The following is a 25,088-nucleotide window of genomic DNA, read 5'->3' on the forward strand; positions in this document are numbered from 1 at the left end:
GCGCGAAAAAAACCTGTTCACAATATCGGGCAAGATGGAGCCATGATCTGACTCACTCTACAGCAGCCTTCTGGGTTCCTAAAAGGATAAGCAAACTCATGCCAGCTTCTGTGTGTCTGGAGCCCAAATTCCCCAGCTCAGAAATGGCAAAGACCAAAGGAAGAGAAATCAAAGTGGGGAACAGTCCTTTTGAGGCAAAAACCTCCTGAAAGTTTTAAAGAGCCATTTAGAAACTTTAGAGGACAGTGTATCTTATACTGGAAGGTATTATGGTCTACAGTGGACATTGTACATTTGCTTGTATTATTTAGCTCTTTGTATAGTGAGTGAGAGAAAAAAGCTGTCACATTTTCAAGCTTTGAAAAAGAAAGGCAACTGGGTGATAAATGGAAGCAGTTCTGGTTATGGTTAGATGGTGGTGGATCTGCCAAGAATTTGCATTATTGTTCTTGTAAAGTTTAGTATTAAAATTGTTTAACCTAAGCAGCTCTGTTGTTTCATAATTCCTTCAGCTAATTTTATAATAATTCATTCTGATTTATAATTTTTAATTCTTACATAGCAATCAATTTAGAAATGAAGCAATTATTTCCTATATCATATATATCCCAATCATACACGGTTCCAGGCTTCATGAAGAGAGAGCATGTGTGTAGGTTCTTTTCAAGGTGAGGGGCAGGGAGCTGCACAATGTCGGAAAGGAGTCAGTGGTGTGATCCAGCTATCCATTCTACACAGGCACCATTACAGTCCAGCAATTATTTGGCTTCCTTCCCAGTGGGAGTTGTGGGACCAGTGTTTTCCCAGAGGGAACAGCCCAAATCTAGATAAACCAATTTATTGAATGTATTTATTTTTAAATTTATAGTCTGCTGAGTAATCCAACAGGGTTCTCTAAGTGGCACGCAAGATACAATTACAACTGAATTGAACATTACAATTTCTAATTGCTGGAAGTAGAACAAAATCTTGCAGGCAAGTTGTTAAAATCAGGATTCAAAATACCTATGGAAAAGGACAGGGCCTCTCAGAGTTGCAGCTTTAGCATACAGAGGGGGCAGCAGCAAGGAATGAGTTGGCACTGCCCATGCTCCTGAATCCAAAATTCAAGAACAATCAAACACAGACCAAGAACATAAGGTTAAAAGCACTTGCATAATAAGGCAGATATAAATTGGCCAGGTGTCCTATTTGACAGAGGACAGTCCTCTATCTGAAGGGCTACCAGGAAACTCTCTCTATTTGAAGGCAACCTCTATTTGTATGGCTGTCCTGTCCTGTTCCAGTTTAAAGTTAGTGAACCTTGCAAACAATTGCCCATCCATTGTTAACACCTGGGCAAGGCAGGCATGCAGGTTGCCTAGCCACAATCTTCCCCACTATGGTAAGATTTACTGTATTTCTTCACATTACAGCAATTATTTCTAAATTTATGTATATATCTACATATCAACATATGCAAATGTTATGCAAACCACTGCCCTTTTTAGTGATGCGTTTCCTCCCTCCCTCAGATTCTTAAATGGCTTCCCTGCCAGGTATATTCAACACCCTTACCTGTTCATACTTCTCGAGCTCCGAGTGGTAGATCTGGCGGATCTGGGAAAGCTTGTTGCGATAGTCGGAATGCTCAATGGAGTTATCCGGGGACACGCCCCCTGCCGCTGCAGCAGCGGCTGCAGCAGCGGCAGAGCCCCCCCCTTTCTCAGGTCCTGCTACCCCCTCAGCTAGGAGCATATTATCCAGGCGCATCAGCTGTGGGTCAACGGGTTCCTCCTCCTGTGAGCTTCGGATGCTGAGTCCTGAAATGCAGAAATGGGGAAATGAACGGGTTAACGGCTTAGCTGCATCAGTGTATGTGTGCACAGTGCATGGACCCCCCCCCTCCAGCCTGCCCCCCTCTTCTTCTTGTCCTTCCTTGGTGGGCTTCCCCTCCCTCCCCTCCTGGTGCCTCCTTCCTTTTCTGTCACTTGGCAGGAGATGAGGTCACTGCTAGGTCGTTGCTATGGCAATGGCAGGCCCAGAAAAGGGGTAGAAATTTTTTGGCAGACATAGAAATATGTTGTTGGGGGGGGGGAGAAGAAGTGAAGAGTGGAGAAGAAGCTTGGTGGTCCCAAGAAAAGTGAAGCCAAAGAAGCAATCTCAGGCGTAGCGAAAGCCAGTAGCAAAAAGGGGGGAGGGTGCAGTTCCTTGTCCTTTCTACCATCTCGAGTACTAAACTTACTTTTAAAAAAACTTCACCCTGCCATTTTCCTTTTAACCACAGCTAGACACACATATATGGGGTGGGGGGGGGCACAACCTGGCATAAACTACTCCTGTCCCTTTAAGAGAGATTCACTATGTAGAAACCAGCTGGTGCGACTGCATGGAGTGAAACAAGATCTCCTGGTTAAAGAGGCAGTGGCAGAGGCTGGTTCAAAAGTTGACAGCTCCAAAAGTGGTAAACTCACCTCCACAAAACCGCCCTAAACAAATGCAAAAGCAACCAAGGAGCAAACTGGCTGGATGAGGCAGGTTGGTGGTGAGAGACTTAGGGAGCAAAGCTGTGAGAGCAACCATACCGGTTCTGTCACATCTCCCAGAGGCTCCTCTTCCAAGTCAGGAGGCAAAAGAGGCCTGGAGCCAAAGAAAATAGCCTCCACCCTGTTAGGCCCAAAATCTCCAGCAAGCAACATAGAAGAACAGGGGGAACGACAGGTCTTCACCCTCACATGCACACGGAGTGGTGCAGGTAGCTCACAATCTGTGCAATTGTAAGAACACCAGAAGAGCCTTGCTGGATCAGACCAAAGGTCTGCCCAGTTCAGCATGGGAGGCCCACAAGCAGGACAGGAACGCACAGCACCTCCCACCCATGTTCCCCAGCAACTGAAGAACGTAGGCAACCAGCCTCTGATGCAGGATGCAGCAGACAACCCTCAGGACTAGCACCCATCTACTGAATTATTGTGGGGGGAGGGGGGGTTTTAATAAAATCCACTCCCTTTAGCCCCACCCTTGGCACCCATTTATACTAAATCATGTTCCCCAGAGACTTCCCAAAAACAGAAGCCAGGAGTACAGACACAGACAGTGAACCCAAACCCACCATGCCCCTGAAATTCAAGCACGAGACCTAATCCATTGAAAAGCTGCCACCTCCAGCAAGAGGGAGGGAGGTCAACCGACACATCGCATTAATTGCATAGCAACCCCTGCAGTATCTGCTTTTATTTGACAGTGACTTCACACAGCCCCGATCCAACATCCCTCTTACCCCATCCTACCACCAGTGTTGAAAAATGCAACCTCCATTAATACCACTATTGTCTCCTCTCCTTTTTGAAACTGTGTGGGTGCATGGAAGAGTTCTGAGGAGGGAAGTAGTCAGAAGCTAAGACTTAAATCCCCCTTTCCTCTGTGCACTGCCCTCAATCCAGTAGGGGGGCCCTACACACTCACTTTCAAGCAGATAAAACACAGGTATGTCTACATACACATGTACTTTCATTCTAAGTATGGAGTCTTCCAAACTTTCCTAATGCTCCTGTTGAGACTCCTCAGCCTGGTCCCTTCGAGAAGTGTTGGACAGCGTTGCCCAGCATCCTCTGGCCTTGCCGGGAATGGAAGGCACCGGATCAGGTTAGGTGGTTCTAACTACTCCTATATTTCAATCTCAATTATCCTGAAATAATTTAGAGTGGGCCAAAGATGGGTTTTCATCCACAATGATTACATTTCATTGTGATTAAAAAAAATTGGGAGAGAGAATGATAAACAACTCTGTAGCATTAGCTTACCACAGGCAGGTTCTGACATTTGTCTTTTATTTTACATTTCAAGCCTGATAAAGAGCCTGCGTTTGTTTAACTGTATTATACACAGTCACTGGCTAATCTAAACACTCTAGAACACTCTAATGTAAACTCTCTAGAAATAATATTTTTGTTGTATCTGGAGATTTACTTCTTCAATGTTTCCATAATGTTCAGATGAACTGTTGTATTTATGGCTTTTGGGGCAGGAGGAGCTATAGAATTCAATTGTCCATTCAAGTTTTGTGTGTCCTTTAAATTCCTCAACAAAGAATCCCTCAGTGTCAAACTTCAACAGTGAAATTTCCTGAGAATTAAAAAATAATTCTGAAATTTTGCTGATCATGTCAACTTTAAATTCTCTTAATTAAAAAATGTTTTGCACCTTGTATACTGCCTGGGCTTACAGTATTTAAAAAGCTTTCTCTTCAGCTGCTATGCTGTGTGTAAGCTAGAAATTTAAACTGTTTTCCAAAGTAACACCAGCAGATTGGGGTGTACATGCCCGGACAAGATGCCTTCATTGTTCCTCCAGCCACCTCTTCCCTGTTGCATTCTCCTTCTCTGCACGATCACTTACCCTCTCCTGGGCTGTCTTTCTCTCCCCACCTGTGAGCCTGCATGCTCACAGAGGGCCTAGCGCGTAAGATACAAAATTTGCCAAAAATTATCAGGGAGCTTTAATTAAAAGCTCTAGAAATACTACCAAGTAGTACTGCACAGTTGGCACAAATATGTCTGAGTTTCAGAGTACCGGGAAGACCCAGGGGTTCCTAAGTGAGAGTGAGACTTCTTGTCTTAAGACAGCCCTCATATATCTAAGTATTCCACTTCCACTGGTATTTTATCTACCAGCACCTGAGAGCATCCGCTGGTTTAAACAGTATATGGTGGGAAAGAAACATCATCATCAGGTTATCTCTGACTTATGGCAATACTGTGAATGACATCCCTCCAATATGTCCTATCCCTACTTAGCTGTTCTACTGAGGAGCACCATAAAATACAGAATCCAGAGATCTTCTTGCAAAAAATATTCTAGGATTTCACTATCCACATTTAAATAATCCCTGTTCTTGATTGCATTTTTGGGACCATATCCATCATGTCAATTATATCCAATACACAATTTTATCCCATCCCTTCTGGGTTTTTTTTTCATTTTTTTCAAATACTCATTTCTGTTTTAGAGGAATATAGCATGTGTTTTTTTTAAAAACCCTATACCCAGATGTAGTGCAGCAATGCCTATTCAAGTCACTTGTAAATTGAGAAATATGAATAAACCAGGTCTTCTCTTTTGCTCTCTCTCTTCTTTTTTCTTTCTTTGCTTCAAGTTATTAATCTGTTTAAAATTTGGTTTTAAATTTTGTACTGTAAACATTTAATGATGCTTTAATGTGTTTTAATATGATGTATCTTTTTTTTTTTTTTAATGTGCTTTATGACCCACACAGACAGCTTTGGCTGTTCGGTGGCATAGAAAACAAACAAACAAACATAGTATTTGTACACAAATCCAGTTGGTTCTTTTGAGAGGCAATTCTGAATCTCAAAGAGTGGTAACAACTCTGCTTTGCATGCAGAAGGTCCCTGGTTCAGTTCTCAGCAACTCCAGATACAACTAGAAATATCCCCGGTGGGTCCAGTCATGAAGCTCTAGACAAAATAACATTCAGTTGTAATATATGATGTTTTCACTTAAGATGATAATCTGGAAAGCTGCAGATTTCCCACCTAGGTCACTGCCTATAGAGCACTTATCTCAAAGGGCCAAAGAACTTCCTTTACATTATTACAAAAAGCCATACAACATCCTTGTAAGGTAGGCTGATATTATTATTCCCATCATACATGGGGAAAAGGAGAAATGAGAGATGGTGGTTTGCCTAAAGCCACCTTGTGTGCTCATCACTGAGACAAGCTTCTCTGCATGGAGATCTAACATTAAAGGGTGAAAGAGGTTGAGCATTTGCATTTTCAGATTCAACTGTACAGATGTTTCCACTTAAGATTAATTTAACCAAATGCAAACCCCATCAAACAGAGCTTTGACTTTGTCAAGTTCAATACATCTGATACCTCTTACTTCCATTAGATTCCAAACCTGGAATTTATTAAAAATCAGTTACAGAATACCCTTAGTGCCCTTTGATAAAAGTCAACCCAACAGAATGACAAGCTAAGAAAGAAAAGGTTTTGCAAGTCTCTAGAGAAAGTTCCAAAATAAAGTTTACAAATCACTGGCCTTTAAGATCAATGAATAACTGTGAATTGTTTCAAATAGCCACATTTAGGGATAGAGTTTGGACTTGCCAATGTACATGGGTTAGCCCCAGCAAAGCTGTTACCCCATCAACAGTATTTCTGTTCTTTAACAAGCTCTTCAATTGAAGGTTACCAAGATTTTGGGATAGATCCAAGTACACTGAAGGAGAATAAATTTTGGCAGCAGTTTTGTTCCATAAACAGTTGTACAAGGACTAGGAGAAAGCATAGTCAGATTATGAGGTTGCAGTCCAAAATATCTGGAGGGCACCAGGCGGCCTCCCCCTGGAGTAGTGGACAACACTGCCACATTAACACAAAATCCTAACCCAGAATTCCTCAAAATCCTGGTCTATTTTGTGAGCAAGCATGCTGATTCTTGCTGCCCAGCAGTTCCTGCTTAGTTCCCCCTGTAAGCAAGAACAGCTAAACCAACAGGAATTCACCCAGGCAGAAAAGTTTAATATTATGACTGAAGCACTGCTCTACTAACCAGCCTGGATCCAGCAGTCAGCTTCAAACCCTGGTTCTGAACTGTGGCTTCCATCCCAGCAGAGACACAACACTGAGGTTTTCTACCCTGATAAGTTCCTGCTTAGTTTAACTGCTCATATTTACAGGAGGAACTGAGGGGAATGATACACTAGTATTCAGAAGAATTCTGGGTTAGCACGTTGTATAAACTTGACCCCACTGCCTTGCTGATTAGTGCAACACCTTGCACTAGCATCTATCACTTGTGCAAGGCTTTGGGCTAGCCTACATCTTGAGACATTGTATAAGTCACTGTGCAAACCGAAGCATGCCCCTGGATTTCAATTACTTTGTGCAAGGAGGTTGCATTAAGTCAGAAAGAGCCCTTTGGCTCATGCAAGGGGGCCTCTAGAGTCTACTCTTGAATTTGTTTCTTATTTTGTTTAACTTGTTGCTGTTTCACTGGAAATTCTGGTTTTGGTTTTAAATTGTTGCAAGCCCCCTTAGGCAGCATTTTTGTCTTGAAAATTGGGATCTGAATGTTAAATAGATTAAACAGATACACAAAATAATAAACATAATCTGTTACTTAATCTAGCGTCTAAGAAACAAAATGGCACCCACAAATTTGCCATCACATTTTCAAGTAGTAAAAACTGAGGGGAGTGCATTTTGTGGGTTTACCGGGACTTTGAAACTGGCTCTGCTTGCCAAGACGTGCAGATGAGTACCGCTGGGCCACAGCTCAGTGACAGGGCACATGCTTCGCATGCTGACAGTCCAAGGTGACCATGAAGGCATGAATCCTTCACTCTGCTCTTCTTGTTGCAGCTGCTTTTCAGCTTTTAAAAACCTCTGTGTGTACGTGCTTTAAATAAGCTTTCAATAAGCATCTTAAACAGAAAAAAATGGTTAAGGCAGACTGTCTATCTGAAGCATGAGAAGTGGAGACAGACGACTGAACCCAAGTAAGCACATCTGTCAACTGCATTGGCAAAGGCAGGGAGAAACCAGGTACATCCCATGGGAAGGGAAAAAAAGTGTAGTGAAGGTTCTGTTTTCTTTGATTATTAACTGCTATTACGAGGTATGTTGCAAAGAAATATACAACTGAGTACAACAAGTTTAACTCAACAGAATTTATAGAAAGCTAGCCACTTTGTTTTCCTCTTCAAAAGCATTTCGAAAAACATAAGCTTGTCTGTGATTCTTCCAAAATATAATAGAAGATTATGATAAAAATATACAAGTTGATAATTTTGGCCTCTCTGACTTAATAAAATTTGTATTTGTTTCCATCATCCCTTGCTTTTCCAGTACATCTGTAGATATCTTCTGTCTTTTGCCCCACTCTGCTCAACAGGTTTCTGAAGCCATGCAGAACAAAAACCCTATAGAAGTGGGCTGAGAGTATACACACACCATGAAGAATTTTTCAAATTGTCTTCAACTTTCCAAAAAAGAGCATGTGATTCAGCTCCAGAATTATACATCCACACACCGATAAGTGTTCAGGGGATGAGGCAAGTTACCCAGACACACCACAGCTCAGTGGTAACACTCCTGCTTTGCTTGCAGAAGGTCCCTGGTTCAATTCCCAGCAGCTCCAGATACAAATGGAAATACACCCAGTTGAAATTCTAGCATCTGCTAAATGAATCAGGTAGCCAGCAACGTGAAAGCTCTCTTTGGCCCAAGACCATAGAGATCCACTGCCAGTTAAGATAGGCAATACCAGGCAAGATGAAAAATTAGAAGGCAGCATCCTACATTTTCTTAAGACTATCTTGCCAAACAGCAATGCTTCTCTGTGTGGTGTAGCAATTAAGAGTACAGAACTGGGATTCAGGAGTTCCAAGTTCTAGTCCCCACCCAGCCATGAAGCTCAGTGAGTGAGTTTAGGCCAGTCATTAACTCTTAGCCCAAGCTACCTCACAGGATTGCTGTGAGAATAAAATAAAGGGGAGGAGGATCATGTAAGCTGCCTTGGGTTCTTTGCAAATGGAATATAAATAGAATAAAATAAATAATGATTAAGCTCATATTATATTAAGTGAAATATCAAGCACAATCTCCATTCTGGAAAGTGGAGTAGTATATATATCTTATAGAATAGAAACAAACCACACACCTATGGAAGTCACTTCCTCTGGATGTTGTGATGACCACTAATTTAGACAGCTTTAAAAGCAGACTGGACAAACTGATGGAGAAGAAAGTGATCAATGGCTATGAGTCCTGATGGCTATATGCCACCTATGGAAGCAGAAGTTATATGTCTGCACATACTAGTTGCTGCGGTCACATGGACAGGAGAATGCTGTTGCACACATTTTCTCCTCCTCGGTTTTCTGTGTATGGTTGGTTGGCCACTGTGTCAACAGAATGCTGGATGAAATGGACACTGGTCTACTCTAGCAGGGTTCTCCTTATGTTCTTAAATTCAACCATAAAATACTTTACTTTGGCAATTCTCACATTCAATGCAGTGGAAAGGATATCTGCTGCTGTTCTCCACTGCATTGAAAATTTCAGTCATTTTGAGGAGAGGCAAAAAGAGATGTGTGCGTTTATCTATCTATGAGAACTTGCCACAACTCGGGGTGCTCCATGGGCATTGTACTACTTCTGCCATCCTCACTAGACCATCCAGCCAGCACTGCATGGGGATTATAAGAGTTGCAGTCCAACACATCTAGAGAGAATCAAGTTGGGGAAGGCTGGTGCAGGTGATTAAACGCAGTTCGAAAGGCCCACTCTTCTTGAATTAAGATGACATGGCAAAAAAAAAAAAAGTGCAAATTTTAAGAACACTGACTTTGGCTATGGTATACCTCACAATAATTATGGCTATGCTATCAACATAGGAGGAATAGGTAACCTCCCTGTTCCCTGCTTTTTGGTAGCAAAAATATGAGTACCTCTTAATCAAAATCTCATGTCTCAAGGCCTCAGACTGCAAAGTTATGGGTATGTTTTGGACTTCCAACTCTCATCAGGCCCAGCCTGCACAGACAATGGTGAGACATCTTGTGAGTTCTGCTCAAAAACATTTTGAGGGCACCAGGTTGGGGGAAGACTAGTATTGAAGATGATGGTGATGATGACAATCAAATTTCTTGAACACCTTTCTTTTTTTAAAAAACTCCTTTTTTCAAAAAAGCCCTTTAAAAAAGGACTCAAAACTACTCACAGTAGAAGTAAAACCTGCAAAATTACTGTTCTACTTACTGCTGTATGACCTTTTTAGCTTATCCTAATAAATAAATAAAGATATTGCCATGTGGAAGCCTTTTAAAAAGATACTTTATCTATTACCATTGCTTTCTGTCTGTGAAGACAAAGCCCAGAGCCTCTCTACACTGACTTTTTCAAGCATCCTAGGGGAAACAGGTGTAAACGATCCCTGGGTTTTCCAGCAATAAATTAACACTAAACTACTGTCAAGTGTAAGCCATTGAGTAACGCTGGGAATGTCCAGCAGCGGTGAGTGGAAACTGTCAGTGCAAATACACTTTTTTTTAAAGATGACAAAATACATGCCATATTTTTACCCAAGAACATGTTATTCTGCATCCTTGCATCTAAATAACTTGCACTTAGGAAAAAAAGGCAGTAAGGGATGGGAATATGAACCAGGTGTACAAACTTAAGGATGGTGTGGAGAAAGTTGAGAGACAGAGACACATTTTTTCCTCTCTCTCATACTAGAACCCAAAGGACCCATTTCATGAAGCTGATTCATGAAAGAAGAGAATCGGGTCAGTTAAAAGGAAGGGCTCTTCGCCCAGGGCAAAGTTAAGCTATGGAATTCCTTTCCACAAATTGACCACCAAAACTGGGCTGGCTTTAAAAGGGAATAAAACGAGTTCATGGAGCAGAATGGCTACTAATTCTGATAGCTATTTGATACCTTTAGTAGCAGATTCAGAATGTCAATATACACCAGTTGCTGGGGGACATGGGTGAGAGGGCATTGTTACATGTCCCACTTATAGGTTTCACAGGGGCAGCTGGTTGGTCAGCATGTGAACAGAATGCTGGACTAGGTGGATACTTGACATGATTCAGCAGGCTTGTTCTTATTCTTGTCCTTATCTTTTTAAAGTGCTGATTTTTCAAGTACTATCAGCGATATCTTGTTTTATTAATTCTTGCCACAGACCCTATGTTTCAATACTAGCATTCTCCTGCTTCAGGTGGAGGGTGCTGTGCACTGATAGTTGGCTTGCCTAAAGCCACATATTGACTGTGGTTGAACATCAGGTCAAACCATAGTTTAGCATGAGCTGCAGTAAGCCACAGACTTGCACACTCCACTCACCATCTGTACCTCCAGGTTAAAGGAGAATTTTAGAAGTTTTGATCTTCACTTTCCATTAGCCACAGTTTAGTCTTCCATCCAAACCCTAAACTCTGGTTAATGCCAACTATAGCTTGTGAAAATAAGTCCACTTTACCACCCATAGTTTGAAATTGCCTTGGTTCAGGCAAAACATAGTTAAAGATAACCACAGTTCGGGATTTGTATGAAGTGACAAGCTGTGGTTAGCAAAACAAATAAATAAACAGACAAACAAAAAACAACTGAACCAACAAAACTTAAGCAAACAACCCCATAAATCAAAGCTTTCAGAGTCCTACTCACAGCAGTGCCAGGAGAACAGAGGGGAGTGGCAAGACTTGCTACTATTCATCTCATCAAACAATGGTTCAGGAAGATATCCCAGCAATCCCAGTGAGTACATTAATAAAAATTACTCCGAAAGCAAGACTAATTCTTTAACATGTTTTAATAAATAAATGTTTATTAAATAAAAAATGTTTTAATAAATAAATAAATAAATAAATAAACAAACAAGCATGATATTGTAATGTAATTCTACAGTTAGTTAAAAACAGCCCCCTGAAAGAATCCTCTATGTACCAAATAGGAACAGCAGCATGAAACTGTAAATAAGCATTAATTAAAAGCATGCACATGACAGCGATAGCAAGCAGATATGCTTCGCTTTTAAACACACACAAACTTTGAATGACAAAATATAGAAGATTTTTTTTAAAAAAGCACAGAAATACAAGTCAAAAAGTTGTCAACCTGTCTGCAGCTGCTAATAGTATACTACAAGGTGCTACAGGCCTGGGGTCCCCATAAACCACGCCACTCCCTTGCTTCTCCTCCTCTCTCCCTGTTAGAAGATTTTCCCAGGTTTTGTGAAGGTTTTTTTTCCCTACAATCTAAAAGGTAGAAAGGCCTCCACTAAGCTTAGCTGCAGGCAATTAATTGCAGGCAATTAAGAGCTCTAAAAGCCACAATATGCTGGGGGAGGGTGCATTTTCAACCCTACCCCCTTTCCCTCCTGCCAACACAGGAATGAGCCCCTGAGAGCTTCTCCAAGATGGAACTCTACCCTTGAACTAAAAGACCTTCCTCATCCCAATGTCCTAAACTGAACTCTGCCACAATCTTATCTACTCAGGCCAAGGGTGACCAACTCTTGTCCCTCCAGCTGTTCTGGCCTTGGAAGAAAGCTGGCAGAGCCATCTCATAATGAAAAAGCAAAAGCAAGAGTCGCAGAAGGAAAGAAGTAGCATTACAGTGGGAAACATGTAGCCCTCCTGATGAGAATTTGACTGCAACTCCCATTAGCCCTAGCCTGCATGGGCAGTGATGTGGAATGATGGGAGCTGCCATCCAACATCTTGGGAGCTCCCTCATCCCCATCCCTGAAGTTGAGCTTTGAATTACTTACATCATACACATTATGCAGCACATTAAAGGAAGGTCTCAACTTGCTTCTGCAACTTGCTTCGTAACCAAATGTGTGGCGAATAGAGCCCAGGTTTCCATAAAGCTCTCCTCAACTTTTCCCTTCCGAAATATAGTTTTAAGAAACAACTCGGAAAATGTTAGGGCAATCTCCCTTTTCTCTTTTTCTGGCTTTCTCTCTGGCTGGGCTAAGCCATAATGACAAGCCACAGTGGCATGGCTTGCTGTTACATCCAAACCCAGCAACCCTGGTGAAGTGTAGTAAAGATGCTCTCCATGGAACCACACATAGAAACAATGGTTTGTTCTATGGTTTCCATTCTTCACTATGGCTCATTTTCATGACTGAACCCAGAAACTGCAGTTCCACGTGGTTTCCATGTTTCTTCCAAAGAGTTCTCTGCAAAAACCATCCATGGCTACAGCAGAAGCTTCTGCCTGTGCATCGCTGTCCAGACCTGCCTAGCAACTGTTGACTTGCAGCCAACTGGGCTCTAACTGGCACTGCTTTATTCCCTTTTCTGCATGCTGCAGCTGTCCACCTACACCTTCAGAATGTCAACAACAGTGAGGCATCACCCCACACCACCAACAGTGACCATGGGGGTGGTCATGCCTGGCACTCCGGTCTGGCTGCTACAGGTTGCTCAGGCAGCCCCAGGAAACTGCCTAGTGTGTGGTCTACTCACACAACCACTGTTTTCCTCTTGCAAAAGCTGCCCCGACAAGAGGAGCACACAGCCTGTGTCTGCACATCACCAACCGGGTGCTTGTTCTGGCATGCCTTTGTCTCCCACTGTGTCTCCTCCCCTCTGCTTCATTCTCATCTTGTCCCTGACATTCCTTGGGACTGTCAACAAGCCCCTGCCACAGCCGCAGGAGAAACACCATCCTAGTTACCCGCCAAAAAACTTTCTCAGGCAGAAGCCCGCATGCAGTCCCTCGGGAAAGTCTTCCCAGAAGGACATGGCCACCTCCATCTCTGGCACAGGTGTTGCACTGAAAGTCCCCAACTGTAGAGGGGAGGCAGGCCTTCCAGAGTGAGAGTCCCATGCAAGGGGAGGGGGGGTGTGGTCACATGTGCAGCAAGAAAGGGGGAGAGGTGTGTGGGTGTGCTTGCACATGAAGTTAGTGGTAACTGGCCAAGAAAGAGATCTTTGGGGTTGGGGTGCACAGCTTGCTGAAAGCTGTTTGACAGCAGTGTGCAGCTGCTATGAAAAAGGTAAACTCCATGGCAGCTGTAATTAGGGCAGGCATTAAAAATAAAACTGCTAATATTGTACTACCTTTATACAAATATTGGTGCAACTGCCGTTAGAGTACTGCCTGCAAGTCCAGTCACTCCATCTAAAAAAGCTTATTGTAGAATGGAGGAAAAGGGCAAAAGCTAAAATTATCAAGGGGCTCCAGCTACTTCTTTACAGGTTACAACAATGATTTTTAGCTTAGAAACAAGGCAAGCGGCGACATGTCCAAATTCTGCCGGGTGTGGAAGAAGTGGATGCTCTCCTTTTCTTATACTACTAGAACCCAAAGGGGTCCTCCCCTAAAGCTGATTGGTGGGCGAGTCAGGACAGGAGGTTTCACTTGCACAATGGCCATCCATTTGGACAGCTTTAAAAGGGGACTGGCCAAATCCATAGAGGATGAGGCTCTCCATAGCTATTGGTCCTGATGCCTGTTACCTCCAGTACCAGAAGTAGCAGGCCTATATACCCCAATTACTGGGGAATATGGGCTGGAGGGTACTGCTGAACTCACGTCCTGCTTGTGGGCTGTTGGTTGGCCACTGTATTAACAGAACACTGGATTAAATGCCCCCTTAGTTTTATCCAGCAAAGCTATTCTATTCTTATGTCCTTGTGTTCAAAAATTCTTATTTTCAAAAAGGCATCCTAATTCTAGCAGTTTATATTTAATACTTCACCTGGAATTTATTTTTTTCACCCTGTCACACGTTGGGAGATTAAGTTTCCTACCACAGCCTAGGCCAAACTACATGTTACTTTAAAATGTAGCTAACAGCTTCATCTTTCTTTCTGCACAGAATGCAGGAGCACCTTGATCCGGATAGGAATCCTATCAGATTCCGTCATACGATGCCTCAGCTTGGGCTCAACTTTCCTGCAAGAGCTTTCCCCACCAGGGAAAAGCATCTACCATGCCCCATGCTACTGCTGATGATAGAATAATGGACATCATAATAATATTTAGAACTTCTTAGAAGTCCTTCTCTTAAAAAGACCCAAGGTGACTTACAGTAAAAGTGTCACACCATAAAATTATTAAAGCACGTAAAATGTAACACAGTTCAAAATAATTTCCATTAAAAATACAAAACCCTTATACGCTCCTTCTCAGATTGCCATTTTTGGCTGCCACTTTTATGTTTCTGCTTCAAAGCTGTCTCTGCAGCCTGTTGCATTTCTGTCCTGAGCAAGGAGGTGGGAAGGCACATGGAGTCCCTTTCTCTGCCAGTCCACTAATTTGCTTTTCATTTACATCCCTATTACCCAGCAGAGACATAAGGAACCGCAAGCCTGGAGGAAATTCCTCAATTGTCTATGCCCCTTTCCCCACAACCAATCATTTGGTAGTTTCCCGGGTTTTGTGCAGGCCTCTGCCCCTTCTGAAATGCTTCTTGCAAGGCTCACTTACTGGCAGTAAGAGTTTTCGCTTAAACTGCCATGCTGGTCCTTTGGGCTTTGCCCCTTTGCCTCCACCCACCAGTGGCGTGCAGCCCAAGAGCTTCTCCAAAATGGAATTCAGTCCTCAGGCAGAAAGAAGCTCTGCATCCAGACCTGTGGCTGCTAGGCCAGTATTTAAGTACATAACTTGAAGAATCTGGGCATTGCACAATCAAAGCTCAGAAGCAACAGCCCTGGATGATTAAAAATTCCCAGGCTTCAGGATGGAAAGTTGGGAGTTATGTGATGAACTGACCTATACTGGATTCTTTATCCTGATGAATTATGCCAGGGAAGCAAAAATTATGGACATTTCTTGCACAGAATTCAGATTTTATTGAAGAACACCTTTGGTCTGTAAGCAGGTCCATGGATTGGGTTCTGTATTTATTCTCTATTATATTTTCAAATGGTATCTTAATGCATTTAATCATTTTAATCTATGTTAAATTGCTTGTGTAAGTCACCTGGAAAACTTTATTTTGGCTAAAAGGCTGGGGTATAAATCAAATAACTAAATAAGTTTCTGGGATAGAGGTTGAGCACACGATAGGAGGCACAGTTGCCAGGATATGGAGAATTAAGGTTTTCTTTCAGCAGTATGAAAGTGGGTAAGGCCTGACTCTAAACATCCTGGAAGATACCAGACAGGGCAGGGCAAACATCCAAACAAATAAATAAATGTATGTGCAACTACATGCAGCAGCTGGAGGGAGAGGAGGGAGAATAATAAAGGACATGATTTGGCATGCACAAGCAGAAACCACAGCAACAGCCTCTTTGTGCAATATATTTTTTAACTTTAATTTATAACTTCGCTTTATATATAGCTTTAATTTGCATGGCACTTCCTGACTTATGAGCGCTTACAGCAAAATTAAAACCACAATATCAACAATACTATAAACCATGACTCATAACATATATAAAATATATCCAACAGAACAGTAAAAACAAAAACAAAACAAAACTGAATCAGCACCAGCAGCAAAAAAAGTCTGACTTAATAGAAGAGTATTTATTGTCCTTCTGAGAGCCAAGGCAGCATTCACTCAATCAGCAATTGCAAGAATGACATTCAGAAAGAAAATAGCCAGCTGGAGGGGTTGATTTGGAGGGGGGCATGCTGCTGTCTACACAGGAAGAAAAGCTCTCATTTGTACCCATGCAAGTACCAGGCCAATTCCCGATCTAGACTAGCAAAATGTCAGGGAGCAAAGTTGATGAAGCCCTATTACTCCCTTCTTAGGGGCCCAATCCAGATCTGAGGGACTGAGCCCATTGCTGTTGGTTTAGTATGGCCATAAATGGGCCAACAATATAGACAGGGAATTCCACTAAGCCAAAGCAAAGTCACTTCTTCTGAGGAAGAAGGTGGAGCTATCCCTGCATAGGTGGGATCGAGGCCCTAGGAGAAAGTGTTCTTACGGCAGAAGATGCGCCCTCAAGCATCTAGTGGTTTAACAGTAAAATGCATGCCTTGTATTTGGTTCATAAAATAACTTGTAGCCAACAGATGTTTCATAAAACAGGCATTATGTGTGGATTATGTGTGATTTTTGTACAGCGTTTTGGCAGCTAAATTTGTGCAAAGATATGCAAAATAAGAAAATCAGTCCAGGAAAACCAGGCCACTGTGGAGCCCATGGGGCAGACCCTGAGAGATCCAGACAAATTTAAGTGGATTGCAGATTTCTCTGGCATCCCAGTCACTGGTGCTTTCCTACCCAGCATGCCTCCATTCACCAACATGGGTATTATCTAAAGCTGCCATTTTATACACATCCACTTTGCAGTAGATTCCGTATTTCTGAATGGACAGGAATACTAATGTACTGTAGCTGGTATAAGAAGATAAGAGGAAGCAGCCTGCTAGACCAGATCAAAGTCCCATATTGTTTTGCCTAGTGACCAAGCAAAAGCTCACAAGCAGGACACAAAGGTAGCAGCCTTCACCTGTCACAATTCCCTAGCACAATTCAGAGGCATTTGCCCTCTGAAAGCTGCTGTAGGAACCTGATATCCCAGAGCCAAGACACAGGTCTTGGCAAAACAAATTACTGCTATAATCCAAGTAATTAGCTATCAACCTTTACAGTCCAACTTAGCAGGTGACAACGTAGCTCCTTGACAAGAATCAGTTCATGAGATGACAACAAAAGACCCAGGTAGCCCTGTCTTTAATACACAGATTAAATCCTGGTAAATTCACAGTGAAAGCAAGGTGCTTTCTAAGTTAGCCGCATCCTGGTTTAAATACAGGGGAGTGGCTGTTAAAGGTAATTTATCCTGGCAGAGAAACTGGGCTTTCAGGCGCTTGTTGCACCTGGCTGGGAAATCTACCCTCTTTAGTTCATCACGCAGCAGAGGAGACATCTCTGCAGCTCACATTCCTGCAGAGACAACCTGCTGCGGCTGTGTTCCCACAGAAGACAACCCTTGTTGAGAAGCAGGCAGCTCCGTTGAGATTAGATCTCCCAATTGTGGAAAATGGGCCATACTGTAGTTCTATGCCTTATTCCTTCCCAGCTCCTGAGCCAGTGGGCAATCTGGTGGAACTGAGCTTCTCAGAATTTGGCTTCCCACCACTGAGCCTGACTCTACAGTTTCCCTCTGCCAAATGCGATAGCTTCCCCTGGACTGTCGGAAGGCCCCACATCATCTGCAAGACTCGCAGCCACTGTTGGGCTTCCTTCATTATTTGTTATAGCCATGTCCAGTGTTTCCTCCAAGGAGCCAAAGGCTGTGTCCACCCTCCCACTCCTCCATTTTATCCTCCATGGGAGGTAGGTTAGTCCGAGTGTCAGGGACTGGCCCAAAGTCAGACAGTGAATCTCACAAGCAAGCGACTATTAGAACCCAGATCACTTGAGCCCCAGCCTAACACTCTAACCACTACACCACACTGGCTCTCTTATCCTCTACAAATCTGTCTGTTCACTATGTAAAGCCATCTAAGATAGTGGTGTTCAAAATATTGTCCCAGTAGCTAATTGCATAGTTTAGCTTACATCCCCTCTCACTTGCTAAATTAAACACACTAACAACCCCCTGTTCTATTTCCACTGGATGTAAATAGAGCCAAAAGTCTATATGTGCAACTATGCCACATGACCCGGCTGTTCTGACACTGGGAGGCCCTTTCCATCACATGTAGAGTACCAGCCTTCTGTTTACATTCCTAATACACACAATTACAGGATGGCAATTTGCAGTCCAAACCACACAGCCTTTCAAAGAAACAAGACCACACACATTCAATATGCAGTATTTAAAACCACAAACTCCCACACAATTTCCACACTATTTCTGTAGTTTATTTTTTAATTTAATATATATCCTGCCTTTCCACCAAAAGAGGGAGCTCAAGGCAGTTAACAATGAAATCCAGATTTAAAAACAAATTCTTAACAAATATGTAACAGAAAAATAAGTTAAAAGCAGAACAAGAAACAAACAGCCCTAACCAGTGGAAACCCTGTTCAACCCTTACATGCCAAAGGCCTTCTTGAAAAAAAATGTATTTGCCAGCTAGCCAGAGAACAGCAGCAGAGGGCTAACCTAGTCTCTCTTGGCAGGGAGTTGCAGAATGACATAAAGTGTATTCCCAATTCAGAAATCACAAAAGCTCTTAAAAAACCTAACAAACAGCCCAATTCTATGCATGTTTAATTCCACAGATTTCAGCAGGGCTTACTCCCAGGAATGCATGCATAAACCTGCAGCCTCAGATAGCAACTGCATGCACAATTACTTAAAGGTATGCAGTCCTCACTGATCTCACTGGCTACTCAGTAAGCTTGTATAGGATTGGACAGTTATTACAATATAAGCATTCACAAGCTGTAGACCACACTATCAGACACAGAAAAGGTTATTCTAGTTTGGCAGTTATGTATATAGACAGACAGAATAGAATGATGTGTAAAAATGGGTAACATAAGCTGTGCGGCTAAAAGGCAATAGAATGCAAGAGATGCCAGTAAGCAACTCATATATCTCAGACTTCTGCATATAAATGTGTGTGTGTGTGTATAAAATTAACTCAGAAGAGAACCAGTTCATTTAGAGCAGACTTCCCCAAGATAGCATTCAGAAATTGTGCTCTGACACACTTGCAGGATGCCACCTCGGAGTTTAGAGTGTCCAACTAGGACTGGGGAGAACCAGTTTCAAATTCTCACTCAGCTGTGAAACTTACTGGATACCTTAAAGCTCGGTCCCAGCCCAATCTACCTCACAGGGCTGTTGTGAAATAAAAAGCGAAAGAGGGAGGACCACCTCTTTCAAAGACGTAACCTAGCTGACTACCTTCCTCAATGTACCCATTTAACTTCCGAGATCTTTTGGGGATGCTTTACTGGTTGTTCTGAAACTAATGGAATGTCATCAGGTAATAGCATATAAATGGACCTCCTCAATGCAAAAAAGGTGGCAGGTCTTAAATGCCTCTTGAAAGCCTGTTTGTTCACACAGCTATCCCTGATCTATAATGGATTGTGTAACTGCCCTGTTCTATTTTTATTGCATTGTACTTTTTTCAATATTTATCATTTTACTTCTCTCTCATACTGTTCTCTCTTCACATATAATAAGAAACCAAAATATAGGTTGTTCTATTATACATAATTTGTTTGTAAGACAATCATGAAAGTGCAAGTTGCTTTTTTCAGTTTCTGGGTTGTTTGATTCCCTCCTACTTTGCCCACTCTTCCCTGTATCCCAAATGACTTTGCAGTGCTATAAATAGCAGTAGCATGTAGAGCAGCTTGTTTTTTTACCACTCTTGCCCGCTGCCTTTGCATCCTGGAGAAACAACCCATGGTTTTGGGTTCACATACAACACACAAATACCACATTAACAAGAACTCATAGCTATCGTAACCGAGTTCACAAATCAACAACAAGCTACTGGTTCTCTTCTGGGGCTATTTATATTTCCCAATCCATAGTCAGCCCATAATTCTATGCTCTACATAAAGAAACCCAGAATTCAACAACCCATACTCTGCCCTGTTGTTTCATATAAGCAAATCACTATATTTTCAATGCAGTGGAATTTTAATATATTTAGCAGTATAAGAGTATTCTAAATAAATAAATATTCAGCATTAAACAAAATTACTTTTTCTAGCAAATATTCACTGGTGATGAATTAGCAAAACAGATTATATTAACACATATAAGAGGGGTGCTCATTCACACAGACAATTCACACCAACAGTTTGAATTTTCAGACCCAAGACCATCTTTAATGTTATACTGCAAACTAAGCCTCACTGTTAATGTTATACCATGTCTGTATCTGTCGCTCTCTTCTCCCTGCTTTTTACCTGCTTTGAAAAAAACAAACAAACTAAAAAGCAGTAACTTTTAAAAGAAGAAAGCAGTGCCTCAATTTAAGTTGGAGTGCAACCCATTTTGAGTCTTGTCATTTATCTAACGCATTTAAGCAACAACATCCATGCATGCCAGATACTGTATTTCCAGAAGGCATCTTATATATTCTGGCTCCAAGCTGTCCACGGCAAGCCTGCCTCGCTCCCACTAACTAAATGGGATTTAAACCATTTTAATGCGTACAGGATAGCAGCCTTAAAAACAGCTGCACACCACTTCAGCAATGTGTGGCCCAAATCTGGCAGCTCAGGCAAGATGAACTTTTAATGACAAGCCGGACACACGCTCACTCTCCTTTACGCTAATCCTTTTAAGGCCCCATGGCTTGGTTGCTGCCGTTTCACTTTTTAATCTAGGCAGGGTGCAAACTGATGGAGCTAAAGAAATACCAGTTGCTACACACACTTTGCACATAATCTTGAACATAGGACACCCCGCCGAGAGGCCTGAAACTTAAGCCAGCCAGCCGGGGAAACATCCCAAAGCGAAGGGGAATTCTGGAAGTACAAAGTGGCGGAAAAAGAGGCAACAATGAAAATTTCAAAACCATGAGGGGAAGTGGAGGGTGCATGTGTGTATTATTCTTGTGCGAACAAAAGGCCCAGGTGCTACCCGAGACATCTTTTGGTCTCCCCCAAGCAAAATTATCCACAGACACACATACACAAAGAGAAGAAAATGCAGCCGTGTAAGGAACAGAGGAGGAGGAGGAGGGTGAAGGGGGCAAAGTGGCTACAAAGCAAACCAGGCAGGCAGCAAAAGAAATTCCAGACGCGTCAAGATGGCGCGGAGACGACAGGCCTCTGGCAAAACCTCTTGAGGGAAAACACCCGTTCTTTCTCTCTGCCCTACCAAACTCTCCTGAAGCCTTCGTTGCTCCTTTTCTATTCTTTCCACATCAAAATACTTCTCTGACAGATTAAAATTCATCTATATATTTCAATTAAAAACCAAAACCAAAAACAGACCACCCTTATAGACCCTGACCCAAACAATACCTGTTTTTTCTTTGATTTCACAGAGGACAGTGAACAGGGCCGGCTTCATGCGGTGACAATTCAGTGCGTGTTTCCTGCAGTTTAAACAGTGGAAGAGAAAACAAATAAAGCCAATGTCTTACAAGAGAGGTTTGGGGGTGTATATATACAATCTCAGGTTCCACAATAGCTTACAGGCCTCAGCTTTGTAAATAAGTCAGCCTCTGCTTATTTGCAAATATAATGGAGTTCTCACCCCACCCTGAGCAATTCCCAGTAATATCCCAGCATTGGGACAGTCACAACAATAAAAAATACATGTTCTTCAATTGTTTAATGGTTTATCAAAATATCAGGAGATGCTGCAGGTACTGTAAAATAGACAAACTTTGTTTAAGTTAAGGAAGGCACACAAAAGGTAGGTTTTTTTTAAAGGAATAACCCTCATTTACACTTTATTAAAATAAACAGCATAAACCAATAAAATCAACCAAGATAACATTTTTGTTGGTTTTATATTTTTATTGTCAGCTTTTGCCTTGTGTAGTATATGCAGTATAAACAATTTTTAAAATATGCACACTTCCTTTCTGTAGATAAATGCACCTATTAAAATGTGAGTCTCCATTTTGGTTACACAATGTTTCTAAACAATTCACAAACCACTAAGGTTCAGGTTTTCAAATTAAAACTATCTAGAAACAGAATAGTATCTAAATGCTAGACAACAATTGATGCATGCAAACACAGATCTTCAAATGAAATCATCCACAAATAGTTAATCTCTGGTTCCCGAAGAGATTACCCAAATTTTACTCAGTTACACGATGGAGCTTCCATACCCAATTCTCCCTCTCAAAACACAACTTTTGCACCCCACAGACCCATTCTGTTTACAGTCCACCCCACGGAGATATCTGACACACATCTTTTCTGTACCCACCTGGTGTCCAACCTACCATTCACTTTCTGTTGGTTTTTATAAACACATAGTCACACGGGTCTCTGAAAGAGACACTTTTGAGGAATCTGCCTTTTCAAATCTACCCTACTCCCCTTCTAAACTGCCACTTCACAAAAGTTAGACACAGCTCTTGCATTCTCTCTCATGGTGACAAGCTCCCAAGTTGAAAACACTTTCTAGGAATTGAAACAGACGTTTTGATGCAAACCACAATTCCTTCACACAGAACACAGCCTCAAAACAATATCTGAAACCACTCTCTGCCAGTCATATCTCAAAACAAAGACAATCCCACAAATTTCCCTTCTAATATAAAGATCACCAATAAATAAATCTTACTTTAGAACATCACCATCTCCATACAAATATTCACAAGTCAGACAGAGTCTTAAAACCAGGCCCATCAGAATTAACTCCAAATTGATAATGTTACATCCTATTTGCTTTCTTTCTAATACATAAAGACAAATCATCAAAAATAATTGCCTATATTAATGCATAACAGAGACCCTATAATTCACATCATTAGGCATTTCGGAAAACCTCTGGAACAAAAGGCAATGTGGTGGCTTAAAGAGATAATCCTGGTAGTTAGACTCCTAAATTAACTGAAAAATAAGTGAGGTCTAGTGGCTTGAGCAAAACTTGAGGAACTCAGGAATGAGTAATTTGGTAGGTAACCCAGAATAAACTTAGATACTCTGATCCCTGTGGATTGGATTCCTACTTAGTCCTGCTAAAAATAAATTCAGTGAAATCAAAAGGCCCTAAGTTAATCAAAACTAACTTCTACTGATTTAAATGGGTCTATTCAAAGCGAGAGTAGATACTGTTCCAAACCTATATTACAATTCCCCAATGCATTCTAATTCCATACTGATCACCCCTTTAGTTCCCATCTTCATTCCCAGATCAGATTATCATTGTATTAATTCTGTACATATATTATGTCCAACACCAGAATATAAGCCACAAAGCAAATTCATACCTCCACTTTTTCCACAACTGCCCAAGTTCCTCTTTTTGAACTAAATCCTAGAGGAAGCAGCATCCAACCTGATCAACACTTTCATTCCGCAAACTGTGACTTGCCCTGCATTTCCTAAACAATCCACCCGAGAAATAAAATCAAGCCTGCTCCATACCCCCCAGGCCTCCATCTCTTTGAGAGGCCACTGAAGTTATGCCACAAGTGTTCCCATTCTTAGCCCAAACCCACTTTGCTTTGCCTTCCCAAAAAAATTATCCACGGCGATTGCACCCCCTCTTACCCCCTCCAACATTCAATTTTCAGTTTCCACCCACATTTGGCATCTCGACCCGCAAACAGCTCATCCCCAAAAGCTAGAACCCTAAGATAGCCCATAAAAGTCGTTCTCCAAACCGGCGCGCCCCCCGCAACGAGTTGGACTACAGCCCCCATCACCCACCAGCTATCCTGGCTGTTGGATGATGGGAGCTGCAGTCCAACACGCCTGGAGGCGCGCCGGCTTGGGGAAGGTTGCCATAAAAGGACCTCCTCGGGCCCTGGAGCTTTGCCTTTCATCAGCAACTCCATCCTCACCCTGAAATTTCCAAAGTCTCCACCGCAAACTCCAACCTGGCAAACGGGCACCCCCAGTATCTCCGCACTGCCAAACCAGACTTTTGGGGGCGGGAGGACCTCCTGTGAACGCACCCCCAGGCCTCTGCCCTGCAGTGCCAGCAACTAACCAATGTTTTCGCGACAGTTTGCATGCAACTGCTAGTGGGCCGCACAAAGGAGACCCCCGACCCAACTTTCCACCCTCCGCCACAAAGCCCAGGCCGCCCGAGAATGGAGAAAGGTAACCAACTTTGCCTGCGCTTCGTCCAAGCTTTGGTCGGTGATGGTCATGATCTGCTGGAGGATGTCGCCGATGTCTTGTTTCCGCGGCTCTCCGTTATCCGAGGGAGGGTCGTGGAGCGAGTGGGGGGTCATCGTCTGGACTCCTTGCACCGGCGGGTGACCCGGGAGCCCCACAGCCCCCCTGGCTTGGATCAGCCTCCCTTGCTCATCCATTCTGGGCAAGCCCCGAGGCGAAGAAGTCGCGTCCGCACAAAAGCCCGGCGCTCTGTCCCTGGTTTCGCAAGCGGCGGCGCAAGGGCGACGTTTGGAGAAAGAACTCGGGTCTATTCCATCTTGGATGCGCGCTCCCACGGTCCCTTCCTTGGAGACTTTGGGGCTGGGAAAATGGAGTCCCACACAAGGGCTGGAGGAGGAGGAGGAGGGAGGAGGAGGAGCTGGAAAGGGGGAGGGAAGAGAAGGAAAAAGGAGGGGAAGAGATCGCCTTCTCCGCTTTTCTTCCCCCACCTTCTCTCTTTTTAACGCCTCCCCTTCAGAAGCCTCCGTGCACGCCCGCGATTGCGAACTCTATCTGTTTGCTGCCCTCAGCTGGAGCGTTGCAAGAAAAGCGCGGCACAGCGAAGGAGCAGCCTCGCCGCTTCCTGGCTGGAGGGGAGAGAAAGAATGGATGGGAGGGAACCGGAGGGGTGGGCAGGGAGGCGAGAGCGCAGCCCGCGGCCCACGCCGGCCGGACCTGCCCGCCGGCGCCGCGCTCCCGCTCGCCGCGGGACTGTTTCCACCCGGCCGAGTCTGGACTTGCTATGCGGCGGTGTTGTTAAGCCGGGGTCCGTGGGGCCTTGGCCCCAGGCGTATTTTCCAAGCCGTTCGCAGCTAATCCCCACCGCTCTGAGCATACATTGGTGCTAACCGTATTTTTTCCTCGTCTT

The 25,088-nt window shown here is 43.0% G+C and overlaps 1 protein-coding gene across 2 annotated transcripts in view; it reads right to left on the bottom strand.

Annotated features, from left to right (window-relative positions):
• The window catches only part of PBX2 (PBX homeobox 2), a 32,114-nt gene extending 7,495 nt beyond the window's left edge, over positions 1 to 24,619 (bottom strand). The window contains exons 1-3 of one of the 2 annotated variants that reach the window (XM_044419388.1): positions 24,173 to 24,619; positions 21,395 to 21,468; positions 1,558 to 1,802 (exon numbers count right to left, since the gene is read on the bottom strand). In XM_044419388.1, coding sequence (XP_044275323.1) covers positions 1,558 to 1,802; positions 21,395 to 21,468; positions 24,173 to 24,378 — 525 coding nt within the window. In that variant the 5' untranslated portion in view covers positions 24,379 to 24,619. Of the gene's footprint in view, positions 1 to 1,557; positions 1,803 to 21,394; positions 21,481 to 24,172 lie in introns of both variants that reach the window. The other variant, XM_044419387.1, reaches the window with a different exon arrangement.
• Positions 24,620 to 25,088: the final 469 nt, after the last annotated feature.

This window comes from Varanus komodoensis, unplaced genomic scaffold (assembly GCF_004798865.1).
Source record: "Varanus komodoensis strain SLA01 unplaced genomic scaffold, ASM479886v1 scaffold102, whole genome shotgun sequence".
In the NCBI taxonomy this organism is placed as follows: Eukaryota; Metazoa; Chordata; class Lepidosauria; order Squamata; family Varanidae; genus Varanus; species Varanus komodoensis.